The 16,033-nt window shown below is 47.1% G+C and overlaps 1 protein-coding gene across 2 annotated transcripts; it reads right to left on the bottom strand.

Moving 5' to 3' along the window:
* Nucleotides 1-1,592: 1,592 nt before the first annotated feature.
* TBC1D21 (TBC1 domain family member 21) lies at nt 1,593-14,457 on the bottom strand. 2 transcript variants are annotated; one of them, XM_049906083.1, is made up of 11 exons: nt 14,398-14,457; nt 8,251-8,358; nt 8,012-8,115; nt 7,453-7,547; nt 6,829-6,939; nt 6,613-6,713; nt 4,910-5,006; nt 4,468-4,568; nt 3,516-3,632; nt 1,973-2,056; nt 1,593-1,625 (listed from the first exon to the last, which is right to left on the bottom strand). In XM_049906083.1, the coding sequence occupies exons 1-11, from the start codon at nt 14,455-14,457 to the stop codon at nt 1,593-1,595; spliced, it is 1,011 nt and encodes a 336-aa protein (XP_049762040.1). The 2 variants fall into 2 exon arrangements, with proteins under 2 accessions (XP_049762040.1, XP_049762041.1); XM_049906084.1 differs by lacking the exon at nt 8,251-8,358.
* Between the last annotated feature and the right edge of the window lie 1,576 nt (nt 14,458-16,033).

Below are 16,033 nucleotides of genomic sequence, written 5' to 3'. Positions count from 1 at the left end.
GCAACCTGGCAAAGCTATGTATGTGTGTGTGCACGCATATATAGTGGGTGTGTTGTGTTGCTGAGCTGCTGCGGGGGTGCCTGGTCAGCCCAGCCCCTTTGTAGTTTCAGCCCCTACTGGTCAATCTTTGTGTCTGCTCTCAGGACACCTCTCAGAGCAACCAGCCAGGGCCTGGGGCAGGCTGCGCAGGGGCCTTGGGGCTGTGGCATAGCTAGGGGGGAGCAGGTGGGATGTGACTGCCCCCAGGGAAAGACTGAGCTGTCTGCACGAGGAAAGAGATTGTATTCTCTGGAGAGATTGGGCAAGGCTGAAAAAGAGAATTTAGCTTGAGGAGACATTTGCCCCCTGAGAAATGAAGGGGCAATTGTGAAGGAGGCTTTGAAACCAGGAGGGTATCGCTGCTGGTTGGAGGTTTGGGCTTTGTCCTTCCACAGACAGCTGGGGAAGCTCTGGAAAGACAACTTAATTGTGTGATTGGCATGTGGAGATGAGAGCAATGGAGGGGTAAAGCCCTGGGTCAGGCCCTTGTCTTGGGATCTGAGTCCCAGGCATTGACTACGGGGTTTTTATGCAAATAAAGTGTGCCTTCTATGTTTGCCAACCATGCCCTCCCCCGGTGAGGTATTTTTGTAAGTGCCACTATGCCAATTTTTTTTTTTTTTTTACATGTTGCGTGTAATCCTTATTAGATATGCTCAAATTTCTCTTCCACAGGAGCCTGGAAGGCTCTTAAAGTTGGCTATATCCTTAACCATTTGCTTCCCGAGGTGGAACCACTGCAGACTAGGAAACCCCTCGTGACAGAAAAGTTACTGTTAGAGGCTGAATTGTGTCCCCACCCACCCCCCCAAAAAAGATAAATCTAAGTCCTTACGCCTGTACCTGTGAATGTGACCTTGTACCTGTGAATGTGACCTTTATGGAAAATAAGGTCTTCCTTTGATGATGTTATCAGTGAAGTTACCGTGGTCACACCGGAGTAGGGTGGATTCTAGACCTTCTGAATGGCGTCTTATCAAAGGGGAGAACAGACATGGACAGACACACACATGGGGGAAGACAGAGGCCGGTGAAGATGCACCTAAAAGCTGAGGATACCAAGAAACGCCCAGGGCTACCAGAAGCTGGAAGAGACAAGGAAGGATCTTTTCCTAGAGCTGACAGAGCACAGTCCAGCGATGCTAGAATTCAGCCTTCCAGCCTCCAGAACTATGAGACACCACTCTGTTCTTAAAAGCTGCCTCTTCCTGGTACTTTGTTATGGCAGACCTGGGAAACTAAGACACTGCTGACCACACATTCCCTTCCCAGCCTGCACTCTATCTCTAGCCCTCCCCATCACTCTTCTCCTCCAGCAAGCCTCTCTTCTTCTTATACAATCCTGTCTTTGCCCACACATTCTCTCCCGAGGCTCCCCACAGTCAAAGGAGATATCTGACCACAAACTTTACTCCAAGAGACTGTTTCTACTGTGACTGTATTACCTACTCCATCACCCTAGCACCCCATTGGCCTTGATCCTGACCTCATGGCTGAAGAGCCACCTTCATGCTGTCCACTGGGGTGTCCTTCTGTTGTGGATGTTAGTGTCCTCAGAGAAAGAAATCCTTTAATGGCTGAGGAACCTGGAGAAGGAGAGAGTCCCTGCAGGTGTGAGGAGTATGGACAGTGGTTTGCTGTTCTCATTCTTCAGTGACATTCTCCTGAGGCCCTGGGTACCCAGCACTGTGCCCAGTTCCCCTGGAGGGCCACAAGGAACGGGGAGGAGGGCCCTGTCCTCAGAAAGCAGTCTGCTCAGGGAGATAGGTTACTTGCAGCATGGAGAAGACCATGTAGAGCAACATGTGGTGGGTTTGATGGCACAGAGTGTGGCACAAATTGTGTCTCTGAAGCTGAAAATGTCTGGACTTGGCTGGGTTTGGGAGACCAGGGAAGGCTTCCTGGAGGAGGACAAATAACTGGGGCAACTTACATCATTTTGCATGAGCTCAGCATACACCATGCAGGCTGCAGAGATCAGCTCATCAGCATCAAGGTCAATGAGATTGTTGCAAGCCTGTCCGGGGAGAAAGGCGTGGGGATGGGGCGGGGAGGGGGTGGAGGTCTCCCTGTGCACTTGGTTACAAACAGCTGCTTGCAACATTAGGAGAAGAAGGCCACTGCTCACAGCATTGACTAGGAGCCACCTAATCTCCCACCGACCAGCCTGGCACAGTACCTGAAAACTCACCATTAGAATTGTATATTTTGGGGGAGGGGATGGTAAATGTAGTTTTCATACTGGGCTCTAGGGAGTACTGGGGTTTCCCCAAGTGTCTCAGGGACTTCTGAGGGAGACTTGGGGGAAGACATCACTTTTGTGTTTTATAATTGGGGTATTACCTCAGATTTTTACAAAATTGAGGTGAAATTTACGTAACACAAAATTAATCATTTTAAAATGTACATACAGCTCAGTGGCATTTAGTACATTCAAATGTTATGTAACTTCAAAATATTTTCATCGTCCCCAAAGGAGATCCCTTACACATTAAGCAGTGACCCCCATGTCCCCTTCCCCCCAGCCCCTGGGCCCACAAATCTGCTTTCTGTCTCTTTGGATTGGCCTATTACAGAATCACTCAATATGTGACCTTTTGTATCTGGCTTTTACTCAGCATAATGTTTCTGAGGTTCAGCCACAATGTAGGGAGTATTAGCGCTTCACTCCTTTGTGTGGCTGACGAACACTCCATTGTGTAGATAAGCCACAGTTATTTACCCATTCACCAGTTATGGGCATCTGGGATGTTCCACTTTTTGGCTATTATAAAGAATACTGCTATAAATATTCATGTACGCGTTTTTGTTAGGATATTGTTTTTCAGTGTTTTTAGATCTATACCTAGGAGTGGAATTGCTGGATCATAAGACAATTCCATGATTAACTTTTTGAGAAAGTGTCAAACACTTTTTTGAACAAAGACTTCAGCTGAATTTTTAAAATGTTGGAAAGCTCTGAGTCTTTTCCCCACAGGAAGATTCTAGGGCCAAGCGGTTTATGGTGAGGCAGCCGAGTCTAACAGCTAAGAACGCTTCAAGGCCTCAGGTTCCTCATATACAGAGCTATGATGAGGATGATGATGATAATCAGGCCCCTTCTGTCTCAGGCTTATCGGGAGGCTTAAAAGAGCTAGTCTGTTAAAAGCTCTCAGCACAGTGCTGGGCATAGTAAACAAACAAAAAAAAAACAAACCCATTGCTGTGGATTCCGACTCATAGCGACCCTACAGGGCAGAGTAGAACTGCCCCATAGAGTTTCCAAGGAATGCCTGGTGGACTTGAACTGCCGACCTTTTGGTTAGCAGCCATACCACTTAACCACTACACCACCAGGGTTTCCAGGGCATAGTGGGTGCTCAATAAATGTTAGCTCTCATCACTCTAGCAGTGATACCCAGCTCTCCCTGAGATGAGATGTGGGTGCTACAGGCTTCCAGGAGCCAGTGGGCCGGCCTTGGCCAGAGGGTGCTCACCAGGAGGATGTCATCCCCATTCATGCTCTCCTGCAGCACCTGCTCCCGCACCATCTGCAGCATGCTGTAGGCCACCAGCACCTGGAAGTTCCTGCAGGGCTTCCCCGTCAGCAGCACCTGTGGGCAGTACAGCTCAGCCTGGGCCTGTGGCCTGAGACTGCAGGGACCTTGGATGATGAGGTTCTCACCAACCACGTGCCTTTCCTGGGCCTCACTCATTCAGTCAGGCAAGTGCCGACAGGCACCCCCTGGTTTCTAGGCATTCTGCTAGCTCCCGGGGGATTCAGAGACAATGGCTTCAGGGAGCTTCAGGAAGAGAGGGGGTGATATCGAGAGCAAGAGAAGGAGAGAGCAAGAGAGAGAGAGCAAAAGAGAGAGAGTAAAAAGAGAAAGAGACTGGAAAAGTGTTTATAGCATTTGAGTGGAGTTTTGTCACAGCAAATGGGAACTGAATCCAGAGGCATCACCAGAAGCCTGGAGGGGGTCATGCACTTGGATGTGGAGACCAGCAGGCCAGGCGGGAGGGGCTGATTCACAGGGACACTGAATGCCAGGATGAGGAACTGGGCTGGATCCTGCAGACAGCGGTGGCCCCCAGGCAGGGCAGTGACGGGTGGTGAGGGTGCTCCTGGGGAGGTCATAGCTCCCGAGATGGTGATCAAAAGACTCAGGTGAGACCTGTCCTTTGAGGCCCTGCCCTATCCAGGAGAGCCGGCCAGCAAGGAGCCAGCACCAGGTGGAGGGGAAGCCTGGAGAAGGAGCATCTGGGACAGGCAGAGCTGACGTGCAGGTCCAGGCTTCCACTGCCCAGGCCGGGTGAGCCCTGCTGCTCTGACTGCCCTACAGAAGGTGCAGGCCGCTGGCACAATCAAACTGCAAATTACTAAACCCCAACCAAAGCCAGAAATAAAGGGGTGGGGTCTGCGCCACGGCCCCCAACTGAGCCCCTCACCTCCCATAGCCTCCAGACGTCATCGAAGGACTTGAAGGCGCGTTGGAAGCAGAGGCAGAACCAGGGGAAGAGGGACTGCACGGCCCCCGCACCCTTCCCTTCTGTGGGGAGACAAGCTGGGTGTTGGCTGAGGCCGCAGTCAGCGGGAAGCACCAGAGGACACTTATGTACACATATGAGGCCAAACAGCAGAGCATGCGAAACACTTAGGAAACACAAAAACCCATGGCTATTTCTTTTCTAGCTTCCCTTGGAGACTGGGGTAGATTTTCACTTGTCCAGAGTCCAACTCCATATAGATGAATGCTCCTCCCAAGGATAGGAAAGAAGATAATGACCCCTTGCCACCACGATTTCCTACCCCTTCCTGCCATTGCCTGGGTCCTGGACCCCCTCCCATGCCTGCAGGAAGGTGTGGTGGCAGGAGGTAGGGTCCACTCACTTAGATGCTCAGCAAACAAGGGGTCCAGGAAGTTGATCAGGTTGTTGAGCATGTCGAGATTCTTGCCCACCCCGATGCTGATGACACAGCTGTGCTCCTGTAGGAAATGCAGGGGAGAGAAGGCAACCCAGCCTTCCTCGGCTCAAGCGTAGTCCCGGTTAGTCAGCTCCCCAATTCTGGAGGCTCTGGGTGTGTCTGGTTCCTAGTGTGGCCATGTCTCTGCGTGAGTCTGGGCACCTGTGTGTGTCTGTGTGTGGGTGTGTTCATGTGTGCACATGCCTGTGTCTGTCTGTGTGTGTGGTCTGTATATGTGTCTGTGTCTGTGTGCCGTCTGTATACGTCTATGTGTCTGTGTGTGCATATATGCATGCAGTCTATCTGCCTGTGATCTGTATGTGCAAGTGTGTCCATTTGTGTGTGTATGTGTGTGGTGCATCTCAAGTGTGGCTCAACCTAGTGAGCTCAGCTATTCCCCCCACACATGCACATACCATGGGTCAGAGCAAATGAAGACAAGGAAAGAGCAATGAGCACATTACTGCAGGGGTGGAGAGAGGGGCGAGGGAGGGTTCTGGGCAGCCTCTCACAGACCATGAGGAAAGACTTTCCAGGGAGGGTGTTGCAGGGAGCAGCACCTTCAAAACCCCACACCCTGGGCAGTGTGGGGTGAAATCTGGGGAAGACTGGGTCCCCTGGTACAGAGGAAGGGAGAAGTGCAAGGCAAGACCGAAGATGAAGGCCTTGAATATCTGGCCAAGGTTACTGGATTATATTCTGAAGGCTGGGGGAACCTGAGGAATTTGCAGGAGGAGAGCCGGGATTTGGGGAAGAATGCCAGGAAACGGCGCCATCACTGGTCTGCCAGCTAAGCTGTGGAGCGATTAATTACTTTTCTGAGTGGCCTTTCTAGCCATAATCTTGGTAACTCCCACCTAGGTATTGTGCAATAGGGTAAGTGTGGCCCACCAAGGGGATTGGACAGTTTTGCCTTAAAAGAGAGCAAATTCCAGAGCAAGAGAAAGAGGCCACCACCACCACCAAAGAAGGAGAGACCCGGCAGCAGGAGAATGCATGGTCAGCTTCCCTGCCCAGACAGAGAGAAAGCTAAGTGCCTTTGGGGATAGGCCTCGGGCCAGGGAGTGGCGTGCCTGCGAACACGATTGGGAAGAGGCTGTCCTGAAGAAAGAACTGAATCCTGAGTGTTCGTGAGACTGAATTGTACCTGGTACTTCCCTAATAAACCCCATAATTGTGAGTATGGTCTCTGAGTTTTGTGTGCCCATTGCAGTGAATTACCGAACCCAGCCGACAAGCAGAGAGTGTTGTGTGAGGTACCGTTGGTGTCAGAATTAGTAAAGATAGCAGAGAGAGGAGGCATGTCTGACTTCTGCCTCCTTGGAATCAGCTTTGGGCTGTTGATCTTGGTTCTTCTTCCCCCTTGTGGGGTAGGAGGAGGTCGAACACTGCCCCCAAGCCATTTTTACACAAGCTCTTCAAAGTTTGATGAGTGCTGGGCCCAGGGCATCCCTCCCCCTGCTTCAACCCCAATACCTATCCCCTTAAACATTCCCCACTGGGTTTAGCATTGCCCTCCTGGCTCCTCCATGATAGAGCGCTGTTTCAGGGCTGGGGCTGCTGAGTCTGCTCAGCCTCGAGGTGCTGTTTGGAGGATCAGGATCCCTGAGCTCAGGCCCAACCCTCACCGTTTTCTGCAGGAAGAACTGGAAAAGCCAGAAGGTCTCGTGGTCATGCTCCACCATCAGTTGGAAAAGCATCACCATCTCGTGGAAGCCCTGCTGGTACTCTGGGGTGGAGAGGGGGCAGGTGAGGAGGGGCCAGTGTGACGGTGGAGCCTAGGCTTGAGTAGGGCAAGGTCTAGGTCAAGTGAGGGCCAAGGGGGAGTTCAACTTCTCACTCACCTGCCTGGGTGTTGCAGACATAACTCAGGAGAAGGATCTTCTCCAACCTCTTCTTGTCGATGAGGACGTTGCCCAGGGGGTCTTTGTCGTAGAGTCTCTGGATGTCATATACTAGGTTGGGGGCAAGGGACAGGTAAGAGGCATCGGATCACCTCCAGCAGAGGGGCCTGAGATGAGGTTATTTCTCTCACCCCCAAAAGAACAGACCCTAGGACATCCTAGGAAGGGGCTGTGAAAGGTACATCAGCCCCCACTAGGCTCTATCCATAGCCACACTCTGAGTGATCTGGGTTTCTCCCCACCTCCAAATCTTTGGCCAGGATGTACCTCCTGCCAAAAATTCCCACCACTTCATCTCTTCCAATCAAATCGAACCTAGTTCAAGGCCAAAGGAGGCGAAGAAGGCAAGGCAGCAGGAACAGCATGAGCCCAGGGAAACAGTGTTGGGTATCTGGGGTCAACTAGTGGAGACTGGTGGATGGATTTACCAAGATTCAGCTGGCAAAATTTGAGGCACATACACAGCAGGAACCTGGGAACTATCTGTCCCCAGAAATTGTTGAGAAGGGGCAGCGTGGCTTCCAGCCCTACCCCCTGTCCCCCTCCCCACACCACTCTTCTCACCAATGTTATTTCGAGTCTCTATGAAGTTCTGGTGCAGGTTTTCCAGAAGGGGCTGGATCTTTTCGTACATCTCGCATAAAACCTTGTAGTTCTTCCTGTGAGAACAGCACTGAAGCTGAACAAGGTGGCCTTCCCCTTTCGGGCTCATGGGGAAGAGCTCCAGGCAGAGGCAGCTGCCAGGTTCAAGGGGAATACAGGGCAGTGCCCTTGCTCAGGCTCTGCCTCCACCTGTGGTGCTTTTCTGTCTTCTCTGCCTGTGCCACCCCTAGCCATTCTTTCATGCCCATCTGGAATGCAGCAATGTCCGCTGAGGATGTGGGCTCTGCATAGGCCCCCCTTCCTCTGAGGGCTGCTTGGAGGAGGTGCACTGTTTGATTGGGACCTTGGAGGCTGAGTGAGGTATGATAGCCAGATGACGGGAGGCCATTGTGGGTGGAGGGGAAAGAGTGAACCAAAGTTCTCTCAGAACAAGAAGTCCACTTGGGGAAAGAAGACTGAATCCACCAGGCTGGGGCGAATACCCCCTCCCATCCCTGAAAGAGGATCTGGAATGTTCTACCTCCTCGTGCTGTCCACTGTGAGCCGCTCATCCCTAGAACTCTGCCACGAGTAGTAGCCTGTGAGGAACTTCCACGCTTCCGTCCTCACCAAAGGGTGCAGGCCCTAGGTGCATAGGGGGTGGGAAGTCATGGGCCCTCTGATACCTGACCAAAGGGCCCTTCCCAACGCCACACCTGCCCCCTTGCCTATCCACTCCCCCAGTTCCAGGCACGGTTAAGGGTAACGTGGGAGCCTTACTCTTTCCAGGATATTAACACAAATGAAGTCCCGTGACTTGGCCAAGTGCCCATTCTCGTCAAAGAAGCCATCCCACTCTGTCTTGTCGATGGGCGGCTTTCTCTTCACCTGCAAGGACAACCGTGGCAGCCTTCTGCTAGGAATCTTTGGCTTTTCTTTTAAGTGTAATTTTTAAAAGATAGGCTCTGAGTTTTGCTACTTGAATCACAGTTCACAGCCTCTGGCTCACTTCTGGAACTCTATCCTGAGGAAATTAGGGAAAATATATAGAAAAATGCTGTGTGCACAATAATTTTCATTGCACATTACTTACCAAGACGAAAAATGCAAGCGTTCTAAATGTTCTGCAATAGGGGAACAGTTAAGTAAACTCTGGTTTATACACTCAGTGGAATATTGTGAGGCATACAAAATGAAGCTTATGAGGAATGAATAATAATCTGGAAAAATACAAATGTTAACAAAAAACCCACAAAACTGTACGATGTCTACCTTCTCTGTGTACTATACTCCATATTTGTATGTATGCTATACATTGTAAGAAGTATGCCATCTATCCTCATATGTACTGTATTAACTGCTATTAAAAATTGTTAGAAAAAAGACAAAAAAACACACCTCTCTAAAAAAAAACTAATCATCTTCGGGTGATAGGATTATAAGTAATTACTTTTACTTTTTCTTGTCTTTTAAAAATCTTCTGTAATAACACCTACTGCTTTGATAATGGGAAAATATTAAATAAACAATAAGTAAACACATTTGTGGACTCCATTTCGCTTTTCCTGGAAGAGCAAAACAGTTCATCACAAGGAATGGTTTCTGGTTTAGATGAGCGTTGTGTGTGTGTGCGTGTGTGTGTGTGTGTGTGTGTGTGTCAGAGTGGTGGGGAAGGGGTGGAGGGAGAGGTGAGTGTCCTACAAGCAAAGTAATTCAAAATGTTCATACAACTAAGAGAGTCTCTATTGGAATGGGGTGAGGGGAGATTCCTTTCTTGGTACGGTATTCCCTCCTACTTGGATACAAGAATTTCTTGCAATGCCACATTGCAGACATGAAGATGTGTTGATGGAAAGAGCTTGGCAGGTGACCAGACATGTCCAATATGCATTCTTCCAACTTCCCATTCATTCCGTGTATGGCTCAAACTTTAATTTGCATGTGAGTCACCTGAGGATTTTGTTAAAATGCAGATTCCAATTCAGTAGGTTTGGGGGGTGAGGCCCAAGAGGATGCATTTCTAACAAGCTCCCAGGTGATTGCTGATGCTGCTGGTCCAATAGTAGCAAGGTGCTAGAAGACAAGACAGCTCTGTAAACTAAACATTTGAGATAATCTACACTAACTGCGTGTTCATCATATTTTGTCTCCTGGTTGTCTGAACCAATCAGAGCCAGGCTTCTGTTCCTCTTACTACATCATATTCGCCCAGTCTTTGTTCATTCAGAGACCGTAATGCTTTTCATGCAACGTGGCAGGAAGTAGAGGGGAATAGGCAACTTTGGGCTGTGTCCCTGGGATCCTTAATTCTAAGAGGAAATGCATTAACTTTAGGAACACATTTCCATATAAATTTTAGTCAATTTGTCAATTTCTATAACAAAAACAGCTATGACTTTGGGTTGATATTGCGTAGATCATTTTGGAGAATATTAATATCTTCACACTATTAAATCTTCCAACCCATGAAAGCAGTGTATTTCTCCCTTTATTTCGGTCTTTTAAAAATTCTTGAAGCAATACTTGCAGTTTTCTGTGTACTGGTCATATATTTTATCCGATTTTTTCCAAGGTATTTCAGATTTTTGATGTTATCGTAGATGGTATTTTTTTTTTAATTTCAGTTTCCAATTGTTTGTTGCTAGTACATAGAAATACAATGGATTTTTACATGTTGATATTGTACCCTGAAACATTGCTAAACTTATTTATTAGTGCTAGTAGCATTTTTTTGTAGATTTCATGGGATTTCCTACATTGACCAGAGATCAGTAAACTACACCCTATGAGCCAAATCTGGCCCCTCGCCTGGTTTTTTAAATAAAACTTTATTGGAACACAGCTGCACCCATTTATTTATGTATTGTCTATAGCTGCTTTCATGCTACAGTGGCAGAGTTGAGCAGTTGTGACAGAGACCACATGGCATACAAAGCTGAAAATATTTACTTATCTTGCTCTTTATAGAAAAATTGTCAACCCTGACATAGATGATCATGCTGTCTGTGAATGAAGAGAGTTTTATTTCTTCTATTCCAATGTGAATGCCTTTTATTTCTTTTTCTTGCCTAATTGACCTGGCTAGAACCTTCAGTATAATGTTTAATAGAGGAGTGAAAGCAGACATCCTTGCTTTGTTCATTCACTCACTCACCATTCACCACGATGTTAGGTGTAGGTTTTTCATAGATGCCCTTTTTCAGATTAAGAATGTTTCCTTGTATTCCCAGTCTTCTGAGAGATTTTATCAGGAATGAATGTTGGATTTTGCCAAATGATGTTGTGCATCTATTGAAATGATCTTATGGTTTTTCTTTTTTAGTTTGTTAATATGATAAATTATATTGAATGGTTTTGAGTATTAAATCAGCCTTGCAGTCCCGGCATAAAACCCCACTTGGTGATGACATATCTTTTTATATATCATTGGATTCTACTTGATACATTTTTGCTTAGAATTTTTACATCTATGCTCATGAGAGATATTTGTCTGTAATTTTCTTTTCTTGTAATGTGTTTGATTTTGATATCAGGGTAATGCTGATCTCATAGAATGAGTAGGAGTATACTCCTTGCTTTTTAGTTTTCCAGAAGAGTTTGTGTAGAATTGGTATTATTTCTTCTTTAAATGTTTGGTAGAACTAACCAGTAAAACCATCTGGGCCTGGAGTTTTTAAAAATTTTTTGTGGGAAGGTTTTTAACCACATATTCGATGTCTTGATTAGATATAGGGATTGAGTCAGGAGGAATTATTTTATTTTTTACTTTAAGAATTAGAAATTTATAGGAACAGGATATTTTCCTTCTAACTCACTTTTAAAGATAAAAGCAAATAATACAGGAAACAGCAAGAAATACACAAAAATATAAAGCATAAAAATCCAAATAAATAATTATGAAATAACAAGTATTAAATTCTCTTATTAATTGTAAACACTTAAAAAGCACTGACGATGTGTCGGGCAGTACCCTAAGTGTGTTGCATATTTAAACTCATTAATCCTCACAACTACCTATGAGGTTGTTGCTGTTGTTGTGTGCTGTTGAGTCAAATGCAACACATAGCGACCCTATATGACAGAGCAGAGCTGCCCCTAAGGGTTTCCTGGGCTATAATCTAGGACCTGCAAATCGCCAGGCCTTTTCTCCCTTGGAGCTGCTGGGTGGGTTCAAACTGCTGATCTTTCCATTAGGAGTCATTAAGAGCGGAACGCTTAACCACTTTGCCACCAGGGGTCCTTATGTACGAGGCAGCATGGCTATGACACTGTTAAACAAATCACAGAACTGAGACCTTAGGAGGGTTAATTCGTATATTCAAGGATACATGACATTAGGTATTTATCAAAACCCACAGGACTATACAACACGAAGAGTGAACCCTGATGTAAACTATGAACTTTAGTTAATAATAGTATATTAATACAGGTTGATCAAGGGTAACAAACGTACCACACTAACGGAGGCTGTTAATAATACGGGGAACTTAGTGTGTATGTTGGGCACGGGGGGTGGAAAGACGGAGTGTATGGAAACTCTGGACTTCCTGCAAACCTAAAACTGCTCTAAAAATAACAAAGTCTATTAATTTAAAAAATAAAATAAATGGTGAACAAAGAAATGTTAAAAAGGTAAAAAATGAAAGGGTGGCAATATTAGAATCAAAATACTATGCACAGCACAGCATAATAGAAGATACAGCCTCAACACAATAAGGCAGAGATAATTAGAAACAGCACAGGAAGACATCTGCTGAGTGCTCAGAGAATTTGCATTTCTAAACCTCTACCTGTCACAATTGGCCATCTGCCTGCTTTGCCATGGCTGAACTGGTTTACAAAAGGTTTCTGCCTCCTCCTTCCATGAAATTCCGTTCCTCTTTTTATCCCCAACTCTTCCCTGTACCACTCCCTCCCCAGACCAAAGCAAACCACAGGCCACCTTCAAGAATGTACAAGACACTTGCTAGACAGTCAAGGGCCAGCACAAGGAGCCTGTTGACCTGCAGAGAGCCAAAGGGAAAGTGTCCCCATGAGAAGGCGCCTCCTTCTCTTTTTTCAGTGTGTCCATACTCCCTGTCCATGCCAGAAATCAGAGAACCAGTATCTGGAGTCCTTCAAATTGATGGCCTCTCAAATCCATCTTTATCCTCCCATACTCCCCCATTCCTGGCTCCACCAACTCCTTATCCAACCCTCTGGGTGCAACGACCTCGTAATCCATGAGGGGAAATTATGTGGTCCGTGACATGCTGGATACCCTTCAGCTCTGCAACAGAGCTTCTTTTCTAGTCTCTTGGCAAGAATACTGCCAGGTAGAGCAGTTGTAGAAATCTCCTCCCACCTTCAGGGTGTACCTAAGCAGGTTAAAGGTCTCTACCAGCAAACCTGGGGAAACCTTGCTGCTGCTTCTGCTGGAGAAGGGGGCCAGAAGCGAGCCTTAGAAGATCAATCTCCCTAACAGCTTCCAACTGCCAGAGGCCGTGATTATGAGCATACATTTGCCCACCCCATTTCCCCCTCTGCATCGTTGGGTTAAGGATTTTCTCCAGTCTTTTTAGCAAAGTGGAAAAGGTACCAGAGCATAAGGAAAATTTTCTATGAGGGTTTTTGATGCCAAGTTGCTCTGAATACCCATAAGTTACAGAGCCTCCAATAAATCCTGGGAAGGGTCATTGGCTCTGCTTAAGGTTCTCAACCTCTTTTCCACTCCAGTCCACAGTGGCTCACTGTGTCCTTGATTCTCACCCAAAGGAGAGCGGGGTGGCCCTAGGAGGGCAGGCATATTAAAATTAGGAAGGGAGTGGTTATATGTGCAACTTGTAAGTTAACTGGGTAATTATTACCAACCCAGGTACCATCAATATAGCACAGTGATGAAGAGGATGGTTCTCAAAGCTAGCTGCATATCAGAGTCACGTGCAGGGCTTGTTAAAACAGAGGTTACTGGGCCCAACCGCCAGGGTTTCTGGTTCAGAATGTCTGGGGAGACCCGAAGAATCTGCCTTTCTTTCAAATTTTCAGAGAATGCGTGTGCTACAGACCTGGCCACCACATTTAGAGAATCACTGGTTTACAAGATGGACTCTGTAGCTCACCTGCCTGCATTCAAATTCTAGCTCTGCCACTTCCTAGCTGTGTGACTTTTCGGAAATTACTGAGTCTCTGTGCCTCAATTTTCTCATCTGTAAAATGACGATGATAGCAACTTCTATCACGTGGGGTTGAGACAAGAACAAATGACTGTAAATAAAGCATTTAGAACAGTCACTGTACATACGTGCTAGATGAGAGTTTGTTGTTATTCTTCTTCTCTAAGTTCAGAGAAATGAAGAAAGATATAAAGAAAATTAAAGTCAAGGCCTGGTGAAAATTTGCAACAAATCAATAATATGTAAAACTCCGGGAGAGAGGTGCCTGTTTTGCATTTCTGCTTTTTATGTATCACTCTCTTAATCACGATGACTAATGAGACTTGCGAGTGGCTAAGGTCATTATAATTAGTTATTATAATTTTGAAAAAGATACTGTGTGGAAAATTTTTATGACTAAGGCTGACGTCCAAAGAATCTTAACTGGGCTTGAAACCACCCACTAATAAAAGCATTACTGCCACCTGGCGGCAGCATACCAAAATTGTTGGCAAAAACACCAAAGAAAATTTACCAGCCTCTTGCAAACCTAAAACCGAATAAAGTTAGAATGCCACATCTGGGGAGAACGTAATAATTGGCTTGGAGAGAAGGGTGAAAGGAGACCTCATGTTTCTCCATCCTGCTGTTGATGCTGATGATGAGGCCAAGGTACCACCAGCCCTGCTCCACCTTCTAGGCCAGCTCGGGGGTCTAGCCCTTCCCACCTTGCCAGGGAAATGGCACCCTTGCAGACCAGTGGTTGGGGAGGGAGAGACCGATGGAGAACACGCACCAGGATGAAGGAGGCCGACCGCCTGGCTGAGAGGCTGTTTTCGGGAGAGAGGGTGGTCATGGCCCCTGCTTGCTGTCTTCAAAGCAGACTCTGAACAGAACTCACTCAGAGCCCTAAATAATGCTTAATCAGCAGGGGAAGGGGATCTTTCTTTTACAGGGATGAGTTGCATTCCCAGGAGGATCTGGGTCCCTCCTGACCTCCCACACCTGGGCAGAGCCAGCCTGCTGTGTTGTCACAGGCCCCTGGAACCCTAGTCACAATGACCTTGGAACATCATCAACATGGGAACATGGGAGTACTCATGCACTCCCATCCATCACCCAGAAAAACTTCAGTATGTGCAATGGAGGTTGGGTCCAGAGCACACGGAGACCAGTGTGGGCCCCCCACCCAGGGACAAAGTGGGCTTCGAAGCCTTTCTACTTCTCTCGGGCTTTCCCTCCCCTTAGCCTGTTATCCCACCAGACCCGTACTGGAGAACGCCTTGAACCTGAGCTTTGGGTTCCTTGGGTACCACTTTCAGAGGTCTAGAGTCAGCATGTCTGGGCTGGGGGCCTGGGAAACTGTATTTTGAAGTGCTCCCACAGTGACTCAGATTCTAAGCATTCAAAGGGGAGCTTTCTGAGGGTAGCCAAGCCAAAAAAATTCATTGTCTTTGAGTCAATTCAGACTCATAGTGACTCTAAAGGACAGAGTAGAACTGCCCCTTGGGGTTTCCAAGGAGCATCTAGTGGATTTGAACTGTCAACCTTTTGGTTAGCAGCTGTTGCTCTTAACCACTATGCCACCAGGGTTTCTGAGGGTAGAGATCAGTTTTATTTATCTTTGTATCCAGAGTACTCAAGATAGCGCCGAGTGACTGAATGAATGTTTTAATTGAAGGAAAAAATGAATGAGCTGGTTCTCTCTTAGATTTCATCTCAGCACCCTCTCTGTATGTGTTACAGAGATTTTCGTACATGCCCCATCTCCCCTTCTACCTTGCATTGCTTTAGGTCAGGGTCAATGTCTGATTCTTTTCTGTTCTCCCCTCCCAGTGCAAGCCCACTCCCTGGCACTTGGTAGGTGTTCAATATTTGTTGAATGGATGAAGTATTGGTTCCTCTGGGCTCCAGCATCACCAGTTCTCAACCTTAGCCATCGCTTGCGTTCCTACTCAGGTCCTGGCTGTTAGAGCCATGTGGTCCTAACGTATCCTGAGTCATAGAAACCAAATTGGAATCAGGAGCTCAGAGCTGGAATTTGAACTCTGACCTCAAATGTGGATGTTCCCCCCTTCTGAGCCACAGATCCCTCAGCCATGAAATCAGAATACAGTTAACCTCTGGCTTTCGTGTCCTTATTAACACAATGAATCAGCTTCCATATGGACGTCTCCAGAGGACACAATTCATTGTCTCATTTATTGTTACGTTCTGCTAGCCTGTGGCCCTGCAGGAAGCCTTTTAAATCAAAATGCCTTATTATCTGCCTGCCTCCCACTACCCCTCCCCAACCTAGGAAAGCATTGAAGAGCTTCCTCCCCTTAATCTGTGGCCCCTAGGTCTTCGTGGAGCAACGGGTGGGATGGTTCTGAGCAGGCAGGGCATGGCAATAAGGACTGACCAGCCTCCCACATCCACGTGGCTTCATT

Source organism: Elephas maximus, chromosome 13, assembly GCF_024166365.1.
Source record: "Elephas maximus indicus isolate mEleMax1 chromosome 13, mEleMax1 primary haplotype, whole genome shotgun sequence".
NCBI lineage: Eukaryota > Metazoa > Chordata > Mammalia > Proboscidea > Elephantidae > Elephas > Elephas maximus.
Note: the sequence above shows the minus strand (reverse complement) of the source record. Positions and strands in the feature narration are given on the sequence as shown.